Source organism: Nyctereutes procyonoides, unplaced genomic scaffold, assembly GCF_905146905.1.
Source record: "Nyctereutes procyonoides isolate TBG_1078 unplaced genomic scaffold, NYPRO_anot_genome, whole genome shotgun sequence".
In the NCBI taxonomy this organism is placed as follows: Eukaryota; Metazoa; Chordata; class Mammalia; order Carnivora; family Canidae; genus Nyctereutes; species Nyctereutes procyonoides.
Genome location: NW_026575035.1, coordinates 12,508,193 through 12,532,417, shown reverse-complemented (window position 1 = coordinate 12,532,417; position 24,225 = coordinate 12,508,193). Strand labels below are relative to the sequence as shown.

The window sequence follows — 24,225 nt, the reverse complement described above, 5'->3', positions numbered from 1 at the left end:
GAGTTAGTATCTGTTCTTTTCAAACTATTCCAAAAGACAGAAGAGGAAGGAAAGCATCCAAACTCATCAGATGAAGCCAGCATTACCCTGATACCAAAACCAGTTAGATAGTACAAAAAACAAAACAAAACAAAACAAAACAAAACAAAAAAACCTATAGATGGTCATCACTGATGAACACAAATGCAAAAATTCTCAACAAAATATTATACACCAAAATCCAACAATAATACATTTAAAAAATCATTCACCATGATCAAGTGGGATTTATTCCTGGGATGCAAGGGTGGTTCAGTATTTACAAATCTATTGATACATCACATCAACAAAAGGACGGACAATAACCATATAATCCTTTCAACAGATGAACAAAAAGTATCTGACAAAATACAAATCCATTCATGCTTAAAACCCTCAACCAAGGGATCCCTGGGTGGCGCAGCGATTTAGCGCCTGCCTTTGGCCCAGGGCGCGATCCTGGAGACCCAGGATCGAATCCCACGTCGGGCTCCTGGTGCATGGAGCCTGCTTCTCCCTCTGCCTGTGTCTCTGCCTCTCTCTCTCTCTCTTTGTGTGTGTGTGTGACTATCATAAATAAATAAAAAAAAAATTAAAAAAAAACCCTCAACCAAGTTGGTTTAGAAGGAACATTCCTCAACATACTAAAGACCATATATGAAAAACCCACATTTAACACCATACGTAATGGTGAAAAACTGAAAGCTTTTCTCCTAAAGTCAGGAACAAGACAAACTCTTACCACTCTTATTCAAAATAGTACTGACAGTCCTAGCCACAGCAATCAGACAAGAAAAAGAAATAAAAGGCATCCAAATTGGTAAGGAAAAAATAAAACTTCCACTATTTGCAGGTGACATAGTACCAAGTACAGAAACCCCAAAAGATTCCACCAGAAAACTATTACAACTGATAAATGAATTCAGTAAGGTCACAGAATACAAAAATCAATATACAGAAATCTGTTACATTTCTGTACACTGATAATGAAACAGCAGAAATGAAATTAAAATAATCCCACTTATAATTGTACCAAAAATAAAATATTTAGGAATAAGCTTAACCAAAGAGGGAAAGACATGTACTCTGAAAACTATAAAACACTGATAAAAGAAACTGAAGATGACACAAATGGAAAAATATTCCATGCTCATAGATTAAAACATTGTTAAAAATGTCCATACTACTGAAAGCAATCTACACACTTAATGCCATCTCTATCAAAATACTAATAGCATTTTTCACAGAACTAAGACACATAATCCTCTAATATTTATGGAACCATAAAAGATTCCAAGTAGCCAAAGTAATCTTGAAAAAGAAGAACATAATTGGAGGTATTACAATCCCAGAATTTAAGATGTATTATAAAGCTGTAGTCATCAAAATATTATTGTACTGGCACAAAGACAGACACATAGATCAATGAAACAGAACAGAACCCAGAAATAAACTCATGATTACATGGCCAATTAATGTTCAGCAAGGGAGGCAAGAATAACCAATGGCAAAAAGACAGTCACTTCAACAAATGGAGTTGGGGAAAACTGGACCACTTTCTTTCACCATACACAAAAATGAACTCAAAATGGAGTAAAGACCTAAGAGACATAAAATCCATAAAAATAAAAAAAATCCATAAAAATCCTAGAAGAGAACACAAACGATAATTTCGCTGACACTGGCTGTAGCAACATTTTTCTAAACTAATCTCCTAAGGCAAGGGAAACAAAAGCAAACATAAACTACTGGGACTACATCAAAATAAAAATTTCTTCATAGCAAAGGAACTAAGAAAATAAAAAGACAACCTACAGAATGGGAAAAGATATTTGCAAATGACTATCCAATAAAGGGCTATTAGTATCCAAAAAATACAAGGAAATTATGTAACACACAAAAAACCCCAAATAATCCAGTTAAAAGGGGCAGAAAACATGGACATTTCTCCAAAGACATACCAGATGGTCAAGAGATACATGAAAAGATGTTCAACATCACAAATCATCAGGGAAATGCAAATCAAAACCACAATGAGATAATCCCCCTTACACTTGTCAGAATGGCTAAAATCAAAAACACAAGAAACAAGCGTAGACAAAGATGTGGAGAAAAAGGAAACCTCATGCACTGTTGGTAGGAATGCAAACTGGTACAGTCACTGTGGAAAATATGGAAGTTTCTCAAAAACTAAAAATATAAATACCATATAATCCATTACCCAGTAATTCCACTACTGAATATTTACACAAAGAATACAAAAACACCAATTGGAAAAGACATATGCACCTCTATGTTTATTGCAGCACTATTTACAATAGACTAATTATGGAAGCAACCCAACTGCCCATGGATAGATGAATGGATAAAGATGTAGATATATCAACACAACAGAATACTATTAGGCCATAAAAAGGAATGAAATCTTGTCATTTTAAGCAACATGGATGGATATAGAGAGTATAATGCTAAGTGAAAGAACTCAAAGAAAGACAAATACCAAATGATCTCTCTCATATGTGAAATTTTAAAAACAAAACAAAGGAACAAAGAAAAAAAGGACAAACCAAATGGTTACCAGCGTGGAGGTGAGTGGGGATGGGTGAAGTAAGTAGAGGGAATTAAAAGTACACTTACCATGATCAGCCCTGAGTAATGTACAGAATTGCTGACTCACTACACTGTACACCTGAAACTAATACTGTATATTAGCTACAACAGGAATTAAAAAACAAACAAACAAAAAAACACAAGGAGGAATCAGGAACATGTGGTATAGAGTCAGCCCAGTACCCCTGCAGCCTAAAGCAGAATTGGTCAACTAAGCCGAATCCAGAATTGCAGATCCATGAGCATAAGAATAAATACTTATTACTGTAGGAAAAAATTTATGGGTTTGGAAGAATAGTTAATGGAATGGAAAAAATGTCAATTATATATTAAATGCAAATATCTGGATATAAAATTATACATATGCTACGATTACAATTATACATATTATATAAAATTTTTTTAAAAAGAGTAGCTACAAAAAACCTACAGCTACCACCAAACTTAATGGTGAAAAACTGAATGCTTTCCTCCAAGATATGGAACAAGGCAAGAATGTCTATCACCACTGCTTCCATTCAACTGTGCAGTGAATGTCCCAGTCCGAGCAACAGGCAAGAAAAAGAAATTAAGAAGGCATGCAGACTGAAAAGGAATAAAATTATTCCTATTCACAGATGACATGATTATGTAGGTAAAAACAAATAAATAAATAAAAATAAAAATAATCCCAAGAAATCTAAAGAAAAACTCTTAGAACATATAAATGTAGTTAGCAAACTTTTAACACACAAAAATCAAATTTCTATATACTAACAACAAATGACTGGCAATCAAAACTTAAAAAACAATACTATTTCTAACAGCTTCTCCTAAAATGAAATTCTTAAGTGTAAACCTAGCAAAACATGAAAGAAATCAAATAACTGAAGAGTAGGAGAGACACATGTTCATGGATTGGAAGTCTCAAAATAATAAAGATGTCAATTCTCCCCAAAATGATCTATGGATTTAACTTACTGCCAATCACAACGCCAGCAAAACTTTCTGTAAATAAAGATTCTGAAATTTACAAGGAAAATCAATATAACTAGAATAGATAAAATAATTCTGATAAAAAAAATAAAGTGGGAAGAAATACAATCTCCAACTTTAAGACTTTAAAGTTACAAATCAAAACAAAGAAGGGACAGACACAGAGACCAATAAACAGATTAGAGAGTCCAGACACAGAGCCAAAGAAATACAGCCAATTGATTTTTGACACTGGTACAAAGACAATGCAATGAAGGAAGGATAGTTTTTCTACAAACCATGTTGGAACAATGAGAAATTCAAAAAAATTAACAAATTGTGTTTTGTTAAAACCTTCTGTTTTGTGAAAGGCATTGTTTAGTAAATGAAAAGGTAGGCTACAGAAGTTATTTGAAAGTCACATATCTGACAATGCACTTGTGTGTGAGTGTGTATATATATGTAGTTTTAAATAAATGGAATATATACATATAACCAAATAACCAAACTAAAAAATGAGCAAAAGACTTAAGACACCTCACCAAAAGGATGTAACATGGAAAATAAATACATGAAAAGATGTTCAACATCATTAGCCATTAAGAAAATGAAATGAGAACCACAATGAGATACCACTACACACCTATTAAAATAGTTTAAATACAGTTAAAATATACACACCAACAAGAGCTGGTGAGGATATGGAGGAACTGGAACTCTCCAACAGTGATGACGAAAATGTGAAATGGTACAACCACTTTGGAAAACAGTTTGGAAGTTTCTTATAAAGTTAAACATATACTTACCATATGACCCAGCAGTCCCACTCCTGGGTACCTATCCTGGAGAAATGAAAACTTATGTTCAAATAAAAGTCTATATACATGAATGTTTACAGCAGCTCTAATCATACTAACAAGAACTGTAAACAACTCAAATGTCCTTTTTTAATGGGTGACAGATAAACTGTAGTACATGTGTATGATGGCCTATTACCCAGCGATAAAAAGGAACAAACTATTAATACATACAGCAACTTGGATGCAACTTGGATGATCTCCAAGGCATGCTGAACGAAAAAAGCCAAACTCATAGCTTACATAATACATGATTTGATATATGTGACATTCTCAAAAAGACAAAACTATAGTGACACAGAACAGAGCAGTGATTGCCAGGGATTAGAAATGGGGAGAAGTTTGTGACTACAAAGAAATAGCAAGAGAGTTTTTTGGGGTGCTTTAAGTATTTGATGTCTTTTTTTTTTTTTTTTTTTTTTATGATAGGCACACAGTGGGAGAGAGAGGCAGAGACATAGGCAGAGGGAGAAGCAGGCTCCATGCACTGGGAGCCCGATGTGGGATTCGATCCCGGGTCTCCAGGATCGCACCCTGGGCCAAAGGCAGGCGCCAAACTGCTGCGCCACCCAGGGATCCCGAGTATTTGATGTCTTAATCGTGGAAACCTTCACATGTTAAAATTCATGTAACTGTACACACACATAGAAAAGAAACTCAATTTTACTTATGTTAACGTAAAATATAAAATTAAAAAGCAAAATTAGATGCTCAGGCCCATGCCCAGACTTAGTGAAACAGGATCTCCAGTATTGTGATACAGCTGATTACAGTTTTAAAAACACTCCACTGGTGCTCTTGGTGTATAGCCAAGGATGAGAACATTTGGAATTCCTTGAACATGGCTTCTCTATTCCTTCTGTTACATCTTTAGTCAGGCTCTTATCTCTCATCAGGTCTATTGATTCCTCATCTCTCTTCTTGAGCCCTACTACATCAGTGCCAGAGTGATCTTTGACAGAACAAATTTCAGCACGAGGTCATCCAAGATTTGGCCCCTCTCAACCACTCCCATCTCCCTGCATATTGTTCCTTGCATTCCACACTCCAATATTAAAAAAACACTCTAAATCCCCCAAAGTGACCTACCATTTCACACTTCTAGGCTTTTTGCTCAAACTATATCCTATGCCTGGAAATCTACCCCCACCACAAATTTGCCTGGCAAGTACCTTTTAAGACTGGTTCAGCTACATGTTTTATGTCACTCCCAAATAAAAATCTTTATGTTTTAGTTTTCTGTCCATGCTCATCATCACCTATAATACTGCCCACAAGCCTCGTCTCCTACCATTCCTGCCTCACACTTAAGACTCCTAAAATGCCAATCTTCTGGGTAACTCTCTCCCAAAATTCATGTTTTTTCAGCTACTTATGCCTTACCTAATGATACTCTTCCTTCCCAAGAAGAGTTCGCCCACCCACTTTTTCCTAACACACATTCATCCTTCTAGAATAAACAGCTGTCTTCTCTAAGAAGTCTCCCCCTGCATTTCCTGGCTAAGATATTTACACCCCTCAGGCAGCCCAGGTGGCTCAGAGGTCTGGCGCTGCCTTCGGCCTAGGGTGTGATCCTGGAGACCCGGGACTGAGTCCTGCATCGGGCTCCCTGCATGGAGCCTGCTTGTGTCTCTGCCTCTCTCTGTGTGTCTCTTGTGAATAAATAAATAAAATATTTTTTAAAAAAAGATATTTACACTCCTCTATTTCCACAGCCTACCTTATTATATTGAAATTATTTTCTGTGTCCATCTCCCACAATTTGCTTCTTAACAGCAAAGGCCATCCTTTAGATCTTTATATTATCAGGCTTAGCATAAAATCTAGAACAAACAGGTTCTTAACAAATGTTTCTTGAAAAAATAAATGAGAGTAAATTTACTGGGCAATTTAACATACGTTTCCTTTTCTCCAAAAGGATCTAATACCTAAACTTCCATCTATAGCTCAACTCTCTCCTCAGCTTTTGTAATGTTATCAACTGTCAACTAAGCATCTTTACTTAGATGTCCCACAGTGCCTTGAAATCAATTTAACCATAACTGAATCCATATTGTTCTTCAATTCCTTCTTTTAAATGTGGTCATTTTCTTGGCAAATGGATCCAAGAGCCCAAAATCACATTAGAGACACCTCAATCATCCTAAATGCCTTCCTTTCCCTCATTTCTCAAACCCAGTTAGGAAGTCCTGCTGATTTACCGAGATCTAAGCTCTCCATAGGGGCCTCAAGTCCACGCCCCTGATTCTTCAAATCTGGGCTATGCCAACAGTTATTAATATAATGGTCTTGCTAAATGGAGAAAAGACATGAACAGACATTTCTCCAAAGAAGACATACAAATGGCCAACAGACATATGAAAACATGTTCAACGTCACTTGGCATCAGGCAAATACAAATCAAAACCACTATGAGATTACCACCTCACCAGAGGCGAAAATTAACAAGTCAGAAAATAACAAATTTGGTGAGGAAGCAGAGAAAGGGGAACCCTCTTATACTGGGAATACAAGCTAACACGGCCACTCTGAAAAAAATATGATGGCATTTCCTCAAAAAGTTAAAAACAGAGCTACCCGATGACCCAGCAACTGTACTACTAGGTATTTATCCAAAGGATACAAACATAGTGAGTCGAAGGGGCATCAGCACCTCAATATTTATAGCAGCAATGTCCACAAGAGCCAAACTATGGAAAGAGGTCAGATATCCATCAACAGATGAGTGGATAAAGAAGATGTATACACACACACACACACACACACACACACACTGGAATATCATTCAGCCATCAAAAAATGAAATCTTACCATTTGCAATGATGCGAATGGAACTAAAGGGTATTATGCTGAGCGAAATAAGTTAAAGAAAGACAATCATATGATTTCATTCATATGTGAAATTTAAGAAACAAAAGAGAGAATCATCGGGGAAAGGAGGGAAAAATAAAATAAGACAAAATCAGAGAAGGAGATAAACGATAAGAGACTCTTAACTATAGGAAACAAAGTAAGGGCTGCTGGGGGTGGGGTGGGGGGGATGGGGTAACTGGGTGATGGGCATTGAGGAGGACATGATGTCATGAGCACTGGGTATTACACACATTGATGAATCACTGGAAATCTACCTCTGAAACTAATAATGCATTATATGTTAATTGAATTTAAATAAAATAAAATTTAATATATATATATATATATATAAAATGGTCTTACTGCCTACAATTCTGAACCCTAGCAATTTAGTTTTCAAAATGCCAACAGTGATCTTTTTGAACTGCAACACCATCATTTCACTCCTTTGTTTGGCACTCTACCATCTATATAAGAAAAGGTCTAAACTCCTTAGCATGGTATAAAAGGTCTTCTGGCCCCTGTTGTCTACCCAGACTCCTTTCTCTCTTTATCCACTCTATCAAACTACACCCTAGTCAGTCACAGTGAACTTCTTGCATCTGCCAAGGGATAGTCATACTAGTTCACACATCTATACTCAAGCAACTCATTCTGTCTATAACGTTCTTCCACAGTACAGTCATCTGGTGATCTTGCAAGCCTGGGGTCTAAGACAGATTCTACTATAAAGCTATACCTGATCCATGCTCCCACTCAACCACTACTCTTGGAAAGAACTGATCAATTCTTTCTTTAGGTTTCCATCAATTTTATATATGTCTACAATAGCACCTGTGTATCACCTATAACATCTGTTTATTGCAATCTATTTCCCCCAAGAACGCTAAAAGCCACTTAAAGGCAATAGTCATACATGATCTCCAGCATCTACAGTATCTAATAAAATTATAAGACACCCTGAAGGTGTTCAATAAATGTTTATTAATGCACCTGGCTTTTATTTTTTTTATTTTTTTTTATTTTTTTTATTTTTATTTATTTATGATAGGCACACAGTGAGAGAGAGAGAGGCAGAGACACAGGCAGAGGGAGAAGCAGGCTCCATGCACCGGGAGCCCGACGTGGGACTCGATCCCGGGTCTCCAGGATCGCGCCCTGGGCCAAAGGCAGGCGCCAAACCGCTGCGCCACCCAGGGATCCCTGCACCTGGCTTTTAACCATGTGGTAAAATCAACAGTTCACAGTGACAAAATTTAAAATACGAAACATTAGGTTGTCCCAAATAACCACAGAGGCAAAATCCACCTATCTGTCTCTTTAACAGAAAATAGCTAATAATTGGCATTATCCCCCAAACATAAAGAAACTATCACCATCAAAATTTAAAAAGTACTGACATATTTGAAATAGTATACACTGTTCCTATGTGCTGTAAAGCTTGTTTTTAATACTTTCTCACTTCACCATTCTGCACCTTTCCATCTATTCTTTCTTATCCACATCTTGCTATCCTTAGGTTCTGTAAAGGAGCTTGTTTCAGGCCTGTTCCAGTTCTGTAATGTCTCAAGTCCCAAAATTAATCCATTTTCTCTCTCCTTTTTCAGTCAAATCTCTCATTCTCTCAATGGGCAAAACTCACGTTGATGGTGAAGCCAAGAAAGCATTCTCCAGAAATCTAAGGACAGCACCAACAAATGAGCAACTAATATGTTTAATATTCCCAAAGATTACCTGCATTTTAAAAGAGATAATTATAAATGCAAATAAATACTGAGTTGCTATAATATGAGAGTAAGACTGAGGAGAAATTTACCAATGGGTAAGGAAGGGAAGGAACACAGAAGTTCATCATCTCAAAACTAAACAAGTTGTAATCACATTACACAATAGAACGAACACAAATTTTGGCTCACTGAAAGAGACTAAAAAACATCAGCAATGCAAAGTATTTTGTGACTCAACTGGAATATGCAGGAAAATACTTCATAAATGACAGATTCTATGTATAGTGGATTTTTTTTTTTAAGATTTTATTTGACAGATAGTGAGAGCACAAGAGGGGAGACAGCAGAAGGAGAGGAAGAAGCAGGCTCCCTGCTCAGGAGGGAGAGGGACAAGGGGCTTGATCCCAGGACCCTGAGATCACAACGTGAGCTGAAGGCAGACACCCAACCAACTGAGCCGCCCAGGCACCCCTGTATAGTTCTTTTTTGAAAAAGGTTTCATTTATTTATTCATGAGAGACACAGAGAGAGCGAGGCAGAGACATAGGCAGAGGGAGAAGCAGGCTTCATGCAGGGAGACCGATGTGGGACTAGATCCTGGAACTGCTGGTTCACTCCCTGAGCTAAAGGCAGATGCTCAACTGCTGAGCCACCCAGGCATCCCTGTATAGTTGATTCTTGAACAACAGGGGTTTAAGCTGCCCAGGCCCACTTATACTGGTTTTATTTTGTTTTGTTGAGAACTGACAGCAAATGCCACAGGGCATTTATTTACAACTTCCCACCCCAGTCATTCACAGGACTGAATGGAAGGTAACTGGCACACAGGTCACAACTTTTGTTCTCTAAGAACTAAAGGGAGGTCTGCCTAGACCATGAGCAGCCCCTCCCTGACCTCATGGCCCAGGACCAGGGAGAGTTGTAAGTTGCCCTGAGTGCTGAGCTGGATCAAGCATCCAAGACTAGCAGGCAGGAGGCCGTGCTGAAGCAGAACATACCTAGAGGGCAAGGTGGGCACTGCTCTGGGAGCCCTTTTCCTTCCAATACTCTAGTAGACATAGATGTAGACCTAAGAATTTGCAAGACGAAGTTTATACCACTAATAGACCTTTATAAATATCAAGAAACCTCTATTCAATCAATTTTCATACCTTTACTAAATGTATTTAGAAGGCTACAATGGATACCCTACATGGAAAGGAGATCTTCTAAAACCTGTAAATTTTTCGTAGCTTAGGGTTTATCTGAGGTGAAAACTAAGGCTTCCTTTGTGTTTTCAAAGATACAGTAACCAATGGACTTTTCTAAGAAAGACTCAATTCTTATATGATATTCACTAGATTACCAGAGACATAAATTATAAGTAGTTCCTAGCCAAAAGTCTGTTTGAGATCAGTTATTCCTTCTCCATTTTGAGTAATCAAAACAAGAAAGAGCATGATGGCATTAACTGAAAAACAAAACTTTCTTACCATAAACTAATGAGTGATGAAGCCTGATCTTCCCCTATCAATGAATATATTTCCAGCATGCTCAGTGCTTTGTAGTATTCCAAATACCATTATTTATTTAAACAATCCCATATTGCTGACAGCTTAGTTTGAACTTTTAATAATTATAGAGAGCACAATGATGGATAAATTTGTACAGATATCTTCACAACATGTCTGATTATTTTCTAACAATTTTTAGAAGTTATTTGAAATAAAAAGAAGAAAAATACTATTTGAAATACAGGGAATGAGAGAAAAGAGTGGATATAGATGAAAGAGACAGGAAAAGGAGAGGAAATTAAGGAACAAGGAAAAAAAGAGAAGCACGTTAAGGCATAGATTTAAAAAAATAAAGACATGAAACAGTATATTTGACTTTATTAGCAGAGTTGCTGTTGCTGTTCTATGATTTTCAGCAAATTCCTATTACTTAAGTTTACCTAGGGTAAAATTCTCCCTTGCAATCTTAAACTTACAATTCCTTTGTTGGAAGTTTATTTTCTCTGCCTAGATATTTATGGGATTTTTTTTTACCCCTAATTTTAAATAATATCTGTAGATTGAGACTTGTAAGAATCTCTTTACATTGTTGTTTTTTTCTTCCTAGAATATGGCGGTTCGTATGCACAGGTGTTTCTTTAGGGCAACCATTTCAATACATTTCTGGTTATTACTTTGTTTGCAATTTCAAATTAATCATTTTTTCATTTAGGAAAAAAGAATTATCCCTATGTTAGACAGCTTTGTTAGATACCTAGGATATCTCTCACTCTCTTAGCTTCTTCTCATTCCTCCCAGACCTAGTAACGGACTGTCATTAATCTGGTTTTCCACAATGTAATGAACCTTCTTCCATTTCCACAAATTAGTGGTCATTTGGGAGATCACATCAAGAGATACTACCAGGTGCGTGGTTACTTTCTGATGATTTTTAAATTGTCTCAATTGCTTTAAAATATGTCTTTATTGGAACGCCTGGGTGGCTCAGCGGTTGAGCATCTGCCTTTGGCTCGGGGTATGATCCTGAAGTCCTGGGATCGAGTCCCACATCAGACTCCCTGCATGGAGCCTGCTTCTCCCTCTGCCTGTGTCTCTGCCTCTCTCTGTGTGTCTCTAATGAATAAATAAATACAATCTTTAAAAAATAAATAAATAAAAAATAAAATATGTCTTTATTAATCAAGAGTGGATTAACATGTCGATGCTCACAAGGTTCTGAGGTTTGAAAAGAGGAAGAGAGATAAGAAGGATCAGGTAGGAAATAAACATAAAAGGAGTGGTTCCAAAAAAAGGAACTGAAATATTGTGATAACTTTTTTAAGTGAAAACTTCAGGATAAAAGTTTAAAAAATAAACATGGAAAACTGAGGAAAAGCAAACAGGCTTGACATTTAATTTCCAAACTCAAAGATATTTTTATTTTCTTATACATCTCCCAGAAAGCCAAATTATTAACAGTGACTATCCTAGACAAAATATTTGGGGACATTAATGGATCAACAAAAAGTTTACATTAAGAAATTTTAGTCATGCAAACTAATAAGAGATCTTAATTACACAGAATAGCATTAGGCATGCATGAGTGGCAATCAAAGCTCCTTATTTGCTATCAGGCAAAGACCACATAATTTTAATAAATGTTAAAGATAGAAAACTTCAATGAGCATTTTCAAAGACATTTTACCACATCTTATTCTGTCAGTCAATTCTCAATTTAAATTAGCATAGTGCCTGAAATGGTATCTGATTGATGAGTCAGTCCTCACTGTCATTTATTTGTTTATATTTTTTATAAGTGGTATTTGATGAGACCATATTTGTAGAAACCATTTAGGGAAACTTTAAAAAAAGAAAATTCAAGGGATACTCAATTTTATATATAATTTAAAATTGCTCAGTAAATATTCGTATTATTTTAGTTTTGTAATAAACCAGAAAAAGGCTAAACTCTCCTAAAAACATTTTTTTAAAGATTTTATTTATTCATGAGAGACACAGAGAGAGGCAGAGACAGACATAGGCAAAGGGAGAAGCAGGCTCCTCACAGGGAGCCAGATGCAGGACTTTATCCAAGGACTGGGATCACACCCTGAGCCAAAGGCAGACACTCAACCACTGAGCCACCCTGGCATCCACCTAAAGACATTTTTCATTCAAACCAAGAGAAACCAACCAAACAAAAATAATTATAAGAATAATTTGAATGCCTTTTTTATAGGCAAATCAGATTTTGGAATATTAATCCAATATGCTTTTTGAAATGTAAAAGAAAATTATAAACTGAAGAAATACTTGTTTTAACTATTTCAAATGGAATATAACTCAACAAATATATAAACACAAAATCACATAAATAAGTTTAAGATACCATACTTTGGCCTATTTGTTGACTTTTTAAGTGAAGAAGTGTGTATATTAACCAAAAAAAAGTACCTTTCTTCCTAATTTGCCATTCAAGAGTCCTCTCCAACAGCCACAGAAATGGGGTTGGGGTGAGAACAGAGAGAATAGCTTTCGCTTCATATATACAAGCATAGAGATTCATCACTGCTTTATAAAAACAAATACATTCTGTTAAGTTTAATTTCTGTCCATGTGTCTTGTAGCAAAATAGTTGTAAAGTATCCGCTCTAAAACCTCTGTTCTCTAATCATAATAAAATACCTATTTTGGGCACTGATACATATTTTAAAAGTTTAATTGTTAAGTATTGTTAATTTAATTATTAACTGGTATCAACACATACTACATTTTATTTCTATTCACTATTAAACTGTGGTTCCATTTTCATTTCTAAACATACAAGCACATTAGAAATTACAAATAACCTTTGGCTTGTGAATTCATTGAACACACTCTCAATTACTATGTAAGAATTAAAACTCGGAATAAAGCAGAAACCCAACAAAATACATAACATAATCAACTTCTTTCCAACTATAACACTTTTTATCTTACATATAAAAATAAAATGAAAGAAAGGCTGACTTTACCATTACATTAATAAAATGCTAAAAGTAAACATTAAAGAACAAAAAGTAAAATACTAAAATTTGGGGGAAAATTCAAGCAACATTATAAAAAAAAATAAATAGGAGGCAACGAGGACTAATCAATCCCATCAGATACCGTGTTAGGTACTATGCTAATAAAAATGAGAATGATCAATAGCATAGAAAGTAATAAAATGCTTTCTAACTTCATAACTTTTTTACCACCTATCAATTCACAGGGAGAAAATGAACCTATTAAATACCTCCAACTATATCCTAATAAATTCAAGAAAATAAGCACCAAAAAAGTAAAAATCTATAGAAAACAAAAGTATACATATCCTGATTTATAAAGGGGAGTTTTAGGTCTTTATTTTCTACTTTTAGAACAGGAAAAAAAAATTGCAAAAGAAAGATGAAAAGCAATGGTTACATAAAAATAAGTCAAAAATCAATAAACCTAAAGAGAATGAATATTCCGGTCTTATTTTCCTCAGTAGTCAGCTATATACTTGCACCCAGTACAAGTAAGAGTACATTTATGACAATTCTACCTGAGGAACAAGAGCCATAAATGACCATACTCTCACCCAGCGAACTCAACTTTAGTGTTTAATGTAAATAACTCTGCATACATAACAACAAATTTTGCAGGGATTAATAAATATATATACACACAAATATATATATAAGAAAAGTTTGTACAGCAAAATTTAAAAGTGAATGTTCCCAAACTAAAAACATACTTTAAAACATTATTAAAATTCTTGGTAGGAAGACAAAATACATATATAGAAAATGCATATGAAATGATGAGAGATCATACAACTGAAAATTATGACAATTACACAATAACTATATTTACTTAAGTTTTACTTATTTTAGAGAGAGAGCATGCACACACGGGGGGGGGGGGGCAGGGAGAGGGAGAATCTCAAACAGACTCCTGCTGAGCGCAGAACCCCACAGAGCTGGATTTGACAAGATCCCTGACATCACGACCTGAGCCAAAATCAAGAGTTGGACACTTAACCAACTGAGCTACCCAGGTATCCCACAATAATTATATGCTTATGAAGACAATGAGATATATACAACCATTTATTTTTAGGTAACAAAGTCTTACTTCCCAGAACATTTTAATAAGATTTTGTCTTTATTTCAATTTTTAAAATGATTTGAAAATGCTATAAAATATTAAGATAAAAAGTAAGAATATTTTTAAAAGATGAGGAACTCAGGTACCATAAAAGATCACCAGAATCCTTAAGAGTGTCACAGAACAGGTGACTTTTCCAGATGGCTTAAAGTATTAAAATCTTAGTTTAAAATTTTGTTTAAAATATTATATACACAGAAATACACATAAATCTGGCTGACTTAAGCAAAACACCAAATAAAGTGATTTTTTGTATGACAGATTCAACGATGCCATTATTAACATATAGTGTGTAAACACCCTTGAGAGTCACTGAAATATAGAAAGCAGTTATTTTTCTGTACTGTTGTGAGATAGTTGTTACGTATTTTGCCCCTTCTCTTTTTTTTTTTTTTTAAGATTTTATTTATTTATTCATGAGAGACACAGAGAGAGAGAGGCAGAGTTAGAAACAGGCCCCATGCAGGGAGCCCGATGTGGGACTCGATTCTGGGACTCCAGGATCATGTCCTGGGCCGAAGGCAGGAGCTAAACTGCTAAGCTACCCAGGCATCTCCTCCCCTTCTCTTTCTTAAGAGTAGCTTTGTTTCCATAGAAGTCCTTCTTTCCTTATTTGTAATTTGTTAATTGTAAAAAAAAAAGTTTTGCGAGTAAGGGTGCAGGAGGGGTGCACCACATTAGGGCCAAAAAGACTCATTCATATTCTAATTCTGCCAAACATAGGCTCTAAACCTCAGTTTCTTCTTTTGCAAACTGCAGATAATCATAGCACCTAAACACATAGGGTTGTTTGGAGAACGAACTGAGATAAAGACAATAAAGTAATAGGCACAGAACTCGGCATACAGTAAACAATAAATATAAGCTATTTCTTTTCCTTCTTACTATTGCCTTACGAAATTAATTAGCTCAATTTTTGAAGAATACTTCTGGGAGTGTATGTGTACGTATGTGTGTTTGTGGTATGTGTTGTCAGAATAAGGTCTAGAAAAAACACTTCAAAAAGTTAATAGTGTTTCAAAGAAATAATTTCATGTCAACTAAGACAGATAAAATAAAAAAAGACAGTAATAATCTTTGGCTGGCAAGGATGTATGAAAAACCCTCCTACACTGCTGATGAGGATATTAAAGGGTGCAGCCACTTTGGAAAAAAGCTTAGTTTCTTAAAAAGTTAAACAAAGGTTTATCATATGACACAGCAATTCCTCTCCTAGGTAGTAACTATACAAATGAAAAATTTAGGTCCACATAAAGACCTACACACAAATATTCACAGCAGCATTATTCATTCAACCCAAATGTCCATCAACTGGTGAATAAACAAAATGTGGTGCCTCTACACTCTGGAATACGATTCATTAATAAAAAGAAATGAAATAGTGATACATGCTACAACATGAATGAACCTCAAAAACATGCTGAAAGAAGCCAGACACAAAAGATTATATATATATATATATATATATATATATATATATATATATGATGATACTTACAAGAAATATACAAAAAAGGCAAATCTAGACACAGAAAATATAGTTGTGAATACCTAGAACTGGGGGTGACACCAGGGATTAGCTATAAACTGGCCCTGGGATCTTACTGAGGTAAAGGAAGTGTTCTGAAACTAGATTATGGTATGCCTGTACAACTCAATGAATTTAATAAAAATCATTACAATTAAATTTGGCAGACTTTGGGCATGCAGTTGGCTCAGTCAGAAGAGCATCTGACTCTTGATCTTGGGTGAGTTTGAGCCTCATACAGGGTGTCAAGATGAAATAAATTTTTTCAAAAAAGGACAGATTTTATATTATATACATTATACATCAACAAATTTCTTTTTTAAGGTTAGCAATGTCTATCTTCACTTAGCAGTGTCACAAATGATTTTTCCCCAGTTTTACTTTTGAAAGTGGTTTGAAGAAAAGGTTTTATTTAAAACAAATAAAAAAGGATAAACTGCCAAATTCATTGGACTTCTATATAATTAAAAATAAACAGGCAGCATAAAGACATTTGGACTCTCCTCTGAATACCTGGTCTTCATGATACTTACTGTCAGCTTATAGTTTTATTATTTCATTTCTTAGCAAGGTTCTAGATAGATAAAGTTACTTAACAGCTGATTAAGTGATTCAAACTTGCGAGAAAAATATCAACTGCCCACGTGAATTTTTCTAAAGATACTGCCAGAGGTAATAATGTGATATGAAATATTTTATAGATTTTTTTCACAATCTTTCCTGGATGAGAAAATAACAAGACTATATAGGCCAATGTAGTTATATCAAGTCTAAATTTAAGCAAAACAGAAATACTAAAAGAATACTAACCTTTTAAATACTTGGTCCCAGGACCCTTTTATAAAGAACTTTTTCAAGAGACACACACACTGAAGCCTCAGAATAATTGCCTTCTAGATTTTTGAAACAGAAATCAGCCAAAGACTGCATTTGACTGTTTTAAACACATACATGGTATACTCTATAAATGGAACTCAAATCAAACTGGGTCTGAAAAGTTAGGAAAGGGAACTTTCACTCGTTTTCTAGGGCTGCATTAAAAACTTGGTGGCTTAAAGCAAGAGAAATTTGCACTCACAGTTCTGGAGCTCAGATATTTGAACTACAGTATCTCTGAAGGCTCCAGGGAAGAATCTTTCTTGCCTCTTCCTAGCTTCTGGTGACTACAGGCGTTCCTTGGCTTATTTACGGCAGTATAACTCCAATTTCTACCTTCATTTTCACATGGCCTTCTTCATGTATCTCCCTGTCCCTTCCTCCACTTATAAGGAGGAAGTCACTGGATTTAGACGCACCCTAAATCCAAAATGATTTCATCTGGAGATCCTCAACTAATTTAAATCTGCCTTTGGTCCAGGGCATGATCCTGGAGTCCCGGGATGGAGTCCCGCGTCGGGCTCCTGGCATGAAGCCTGCTTTTCCCTCTGCCTGTGTCTCTGCCTCTCTCTCTCTCTCTCTCTCTCTCTATCCTGAATACATAAATAAATAAATCTAAAAAATAATAATAAACAAATAAATCTGCAAAGATTCTATTCTAAAATGGGATTAGGCCAGTTGTTTATTAACTATGTGAAAGTTTGTTCTCTTAGGAAAAAACTTCACTGAAAAAAACCTAACAACTCAAATTTGAAATTGTTTTGTGCATTCTCAGTTGGAAATATCCTATCATTTTAATTGTGTCCTTTTCTAAGTAGAAAGTATCCTATTTTATCATCAGGAAATTCTATCATTAAAAAATTATATATACATATAAAGGATTAGATGAAAATGTTTATTAGAACTTATTTCCCAAAGGCTATTTCTCTCCTGGTATTCCCTCATCATTTTGAATGCCCTCTCCAACAATCCTGTAGCTCTGTACAAGACTGTTGTCATACAAGCAACCCGTCAGCAAATCCCATGGACTCCTTTAAAATATATTCCAAAAAGCAACCAATTCTCACTGCCCCCATCAGCCAAGCCTAAATCACTACCATCTCTGGCCAAAGTGAGCCTTTTAAGATGTAAATCTGCTACATCATTCTCTTACACAAAACTCTCCGGGTGGCTTCTATATAGATACAATAAAATCCAAAGTCACTCTCCCCTCCTACCACTCACTATCTTCTCACTCTCCCCCAGCTGCATAAACCTCCTTTCTTCCTGGAAAGTACCACGCATACACTTGTCTTATTGTTACCTCTTTTTGTTTCATCCAGGTATCTGAAAGGCTAAATCTCTGTCTTCTTCCACTTCTCTGCTGAAATGTCACCTCATAGAAAGGCCTTTACTGACAAGCCTATCTAAAACTGCGCTCCTGGGTCATTCTCCCTTTACCCTTCTAAACCACTGCTTCAGCAAATAAAAATCCAACAATCCATGTTTGTTTTTCACTGTTAGCCTCCACGGACTAGAAAGTAAGTTCCATGAAAGCATGTTTGGTTCAGCACTGTATGCCCAGCACTGGAACAGTATCTGGCACACAATTATCTGGCTAGCTCAATCAATATCTAGATGAAGAACACACCTAAATTTGAATAGTGACAATCTTTTCACGTATTTTTTCCCTTTTCAAATATCTCCTCCTCCACTTTGTAAGGATTATGACAAATATCCCCCAGATTATTTCCTATGCACAATATATTTTTATTCTGCTTTGAAAAAACAATTACCACACAGACGTTTCTCTACAAGTCAAATATTATCAGGAGAGACAACTAGTTGCTTTCAATTAGATGGGATGGGAAACAGAGAGAGCTAGTAAGCAAACAGTCCTATGATGGGACTGCTCGTTATTTCTGACTTTCTTCTTCCTACCTGTCAACAGAGCTGCTTCCCAAAACAAAATGACTATTCTGAAGAATAGTCTCATCTATACTTAGGGCTACTGTGTCTATTGTATCTCTACGTTATCAGTAATTAGGGCTTTTCTTTCCCTTGAATAGGGTCCCAAAATAAATTCTAAGGAACAATGTTTCACAGAAGTGTTAAAAGACACTGAAAGGGGTCAAATAAATTAAGAAAAACTTCAATAAGCAAATAGAGGAGATATCTTTCTTAGAGGACTTTTCAGAATCTCAACTATGTTAATGTGCATTGTAAATCTCCACAATGGAAAAGAATATACACTGAAATCCAAATGTATTTTTTTCCACTCAAATTTAATAGAATCTTTCATCAATCATTTGATTCATTACTCTTTTATCCTAGCTATATCAAAAATTCTGTCAGCCTGACTTACTGAAAACACCTTATACCTTAAATATCAAGGAAGGTTTAAAAGGTTTAAAAGGAGACTTGCTAATTGATTTAAATTACAATTAAAAGGGACACTGCAGGATATAATTTGGGAATGAATCACTTTTCTCCTTAAAAGGTGAAGAGTAACAAAAATTGATATTACCAAAAGCAGCATAAAATTGGGGTAAACAGCACGCAAGTAATTCCTCTCCACCTATATATCCCTTTTTGCAACACTGCTAACCAAAATAAGGGCAGGATTGGAGGTACAGAAAGAAGTTCTGTAAATTTTTAGACTAAATATTATATTTGTATTTCTGGGGTAACTATAATTTTGGGTAACAGACTATTAAATAAAAGAACTAAATCAGTAGGATCACTTTAGGATATGATTAACAACACAAATTCATATGCTAATATAAAAATTACTTCCCTCACAAGTCCTCTTTTTCCTCCATCATTCTCCCATATCTCAAGGGATCTCACCCTTATGATGGCCCCTGCATGCGTCCCTTGCCTCTAAAACCTTCTTGTGGTAACCTTTTTCACTCCTATTCCGTATCAGTGCCAGCTTCCAACCTTGAACTAGTTCATCCTAACATTTGTAGAGGATCTTCATTGATATCTGTTAGAAGCAGAAGCTGAACTAGTCACTGCTCTAAAATCAAAGAAACTCCTGAAACTTAGAGGCCAGATTGGAATATGGCCCAAATGTACCCTCCCGTGAGACAAACAATGCTACCTTCAAGTCCGATCCTGCAACAATCCTAAATTCTTTGAAACTAAAAATAGCTCAGCTGTTGTCTCATCTGCCAGCAGATGGCCAGACTATTTTTAATTCAGGATTCTAGAGAGCAGGAATGGATCAAGCTAAGCTAGGGCAGCCTGGAAGAGTTTACTATTAGCTGCAGAGAGCTGTAGCCGGGCAGGTACCAAGAGAGGGCAACCTGGAGCTGTTCTTGGGCCTGTGGACTTCACACTGATTATAACAATACAGATGAGAATATTTTTTTTTAAATCATTATTTAAAATAAAGTCTGAAATGTAAGATAATTTGACAAAAATTTTAAATAATCTGCATACCCTTTAAAGTTTTCCTTACTTTTCTTTTTGTGAAAATAAAATGTAATTTCCTTTTTGTACGATCTTTGGGAACGTATTTTGTTTTAATAAAGTAAAATCTCCCCTAATCTTGATAAGGTTTGCTAAAAGCTTTAACAAAAAAAAATTTATTAAGAATATGTGGTGAACTATGATTTATTTACAGAAAAACTGTAAATGGCCACTGTTAAAAGGTAACTGAATTTTGAATACCAGTTTTCTGAAATCTCATCTGCCAGTAACTTTAAAACACAAAAGGATTGAAAGTCTGACATACTATATACTTTCCTGTTAATTGTCCATCTCCCTCCAGCTCCTCTGTAGTGCTCCATAAATATCTGGGGGTGGGAAGGAGGAAGAATGCTGGCAGGTGTAGTCAGAAAGGTTATTCAGAAAGTATATTTATAAGGATTATAGCACTAGCTTCTATACTTCCATCATACAAGTCCTACCCACTCATAACCTAATCTAGATCTGAGATGACCAAACCAGTCCATTCCAGTTTACCTTCCCATCCTGCTTGATGGCCACACAGATTATCAAGAGACCAAAGTGGGTCTGGATTCTCAATAACCAAGAGCAGAGAGGAGGTTTATAATAGTTTCCAGGGACAATATATATTTGAAGACACCAACTCACTGTAAAACATTACTTTCTAAAAAAAAAAAAAAAAAAAAAAAAATTACTTTCTTTAAAAGTGAAAAGGGTTATCCCTATCAATTTATGATTGGCAATAATTTAGATAGATGACTAGAAGAGACAAAGTTCATCAGGGATTAACTACCTTGAGATTGCTCAATGAGATTTTGCATGAAAACTAGATGCAATTTTTATAAAATGTGAGAAAAAACATTATACATCTTTTAAAAAGTATTGCATTGCCTAGCCCCTGCCTGGGTAGTCACATCCCTTATAATAAGCTTCTCCTAACTAGATGGAAAAGGCATGCAAAAAGGTAAAACCAGCAAAACCTGCAATAGACGATTCCTCATATAGCTAGCACACACACTACCCAGTAGCTCCTACATCTAGATACAGCAAGGATCAAGCCATAAGCCCTCAATCTCTGAAGATGGCAATCAAAAGGGGGAGGAATACTCAGTGCACAAGTTAACAGAACGGTGCGTTCACGTTCATACAACATTAGAGAGGATGTAACTGTACAATAATAAAGTTCACTATCCTAATTTTACAAGGAAGGAAGAAACCAAGGCCCAAAGCCTTGAATATACTGCACTGTAACAGAACTGGGATTTACTCCCAGGATCCCAGATTTTCCTTCCACTGAACTCTCTATTAAAACACACTCAACTTAAACTGGCATTTTGGAGAGGAAAAAAAAATATGTATACAAAACACTACCTTGTCAGTCTAATATCTATAATATATTAAAAATGTAATTAGCATGGAAAATCTGGTCTCAAATTAAAACTTTAGTCTGAATCTCTTAAGTTCCTTAGCCTGCAAGTTATTTTAAACCTAGACATAATTCTTTTAAAAACTCTAAAAATCATTTCTTCCCTCATCCCATCCCAATGTAACAATTACTCCTTTAGGATCTAGATATAAATTCAATTTTTATCACTATACAATGTCTTCTCATCGACCTAGAACAGTCTTCCATTAGCTACAAGAATAAAAAAGATGAACTGCTGATCCATGAAGGGCCAAATAACTAAACTTAAACCCACTATACCAAAGATTCAAAAATATTTTAATGAAATCTTTTCAGTAGTATCTTTCAAATCATTGCCTTAAAATACCTAAAAAAGGAAAGAAAAACAGTACAGCTTATTGTAGCAGATTAAAAAGTAGTCTACTTTAATAATCAAAAGGCCTTTCCTGTCTTCACCTTTTACTTCAGCACACATTTAAGCTATTTTGGATTTTCCTCCATTCAAGAACACTTTTTTTCCAAAGCCCATTTAACAAGCTTCATTTTCTTGTTAATTTGATATAGTCTTATTTCCAGTGCTATAAAATTAAAACAGAAGCATTAGGAATTCCTCTTTGTGTTAAATGTCCTGGTCTTTCCTTAAAAGATTTCATCTTTGACGGATGCAATAGATCAGTGTTCCCCCTTTAACAATTCCTCATCTGCCTGTTCTCACTACAGGTATTGTTTGGATTTACTCTGCTACAGGCTTCGGTACGCTACATCTCCTCTCTGAACTATAAATCAGAATTCAAGCTTGAGAGCAGCTGCCACTGTCCAGACATGTGGCTGGTGGGTGTCATTGTCTTTTTCATTTTCCCCATTTCAAACCCCTCCCTTCCTTGTCACTAAAGCCAGCATATTTAAAGGTCCTTCCCTTCCTTCCTCGCTTTTATATCGCCACCCCCCCCCCCCCCTTAACCTCTCCCTGGTCGTCTTCTTCCAGGTCAGCCCAGTCACAGACAACATCACTGTTTTTCCTGTGGCGGAGGCAGAGAGATGTCAGAATGGACTATACACCTCTTGCAGACTCCTTCTCGAGACTGTCAACAAGGGAACAACTTCGGCCTGTCTTCCCAAAGTACCACGCCGGAACGACAAAGTTATCGAAATTACGATACGGAACCCTTCCCACGCCCCATCTTAACAAATCCGCTCCGCCTCAATTTCCAAGCTAATAAACAACAGCTCCTCTTCCGCTCATCACAAAGGGGGGTAGCCGGTCCGCACCGCACGGTCCACCAGCAAAATCTTCTCCTACTCTCAAGTCGATCCCAAGCCTAGCTAACTGCCCTTTCCGCCTCCACCCGGGCTCTGCCCCGCATCCAGCCGAGTTACTGTCAACTCCGGCCGCCGAGCAAAGCGCTTCACGAGGGCTCCCCGAGGTCAGCGGCGCCGGCCTACCGCAGCCCCAGACGACCCCACCTCCCGGGGCGGGTGCCGCGCCGGCACCCCCCACCCCCCGCCCCCCCCCCACTTCCCCGGGCCTCCTCCCGGCTCACCTAACGCCACCTCACACGCTTTGCGCAGCTGGGAGTGATGCGCCTTCTTCACTTCCTTGTCGGCCAAAATCTTCTCCAGGGCCCGGGTCAGGAACATGTTCTTCGTCTTCTTCCCCTCATACATGGACGCAGAGAAGGAGGCGGCGGCTCGTCCGACCCGCGGCTCCCAGCGGCTGGAGGGGAGGAGGAGGGGGAGGAAGAGGACAGAGAAAAGAGAGGGGGTGGAAGTGGGGGAGAGGAGGCGTGGAGGGCAGCGGCAGGATCAGGAAGGGACGGCGGGTGGGAGCAGCCGCGGTGCGGGCGAGGGGCCCGGGGGCTTCACCAGCCCTGAGAGGCCGCCCCTACAGGGCCGCGCCCGTCGGACCTCCGCTCGTCCCGGTCTGGGGTCGCTTCCCGGCCACCCCCCCCCACTCGCCCCTCCGGCCCAGGGGCGGCGAGGGAGCCCAGCCCGGGCGGCCGTCTGCCGGGAGCCGAGGGACGCGGCGGCGGCGGCTCAGAAGCCCGGAGAGAGCACGGCTGCCCTGGCTACTGTGGGGATTAGCACCCGCCGCGGCCGCTGACTGGCCTCCATCACCGCCGACCTGCCCCGGCCGCCATGTTGGGAGGAAACGACGCGTCACGCCGCGGCCGAACGGCTGCAGAGGAGGAAGCGGCGGCGGCGGCGGCGCTGCCTGCCCAGAGCTGCCGCGGCGCGGGGAGGCTGGGGGCGGAGGGCGGTGCGGGAGGAGAGGCCCGAGCCGCAGCGCTACGGTGGCCCGGCGGGGCCTCGCCGCCTC

General features: G+C 37.4%; 1 protein-coding gene across 2 annotated transcripts in view; it reads right to left on the bottom strand.

Moving 5' to 3' along the window:
- The window catches only part of ARFGEF1 (ADP ribosylation factor guanine nucleotide exchange factor 1), a 143,164-nt gene extending 119,182 nt beyond the window's left edge, over positions 1–23,982 (bottom strand). The window contains exon 1 of one of the 2 annotated variants that reach the window (XM_055318214.1): positions 23,450–23,982. In XM_055318214.1, coding sequence (XP_055174189.1) covers positions 23,450–23,573 — 124 coding nt within the window. In that variant the 5' untranslated portion in view covers positions 23,574–23,982. The remainder of the gene's footprint in view (positions 1–23,449) is intronic. The other variant, XM_055318213.1, reaches the window with a different exon arrangement.
- Positions 23,983–24,225: the final 243 nt, after the last annotated feature.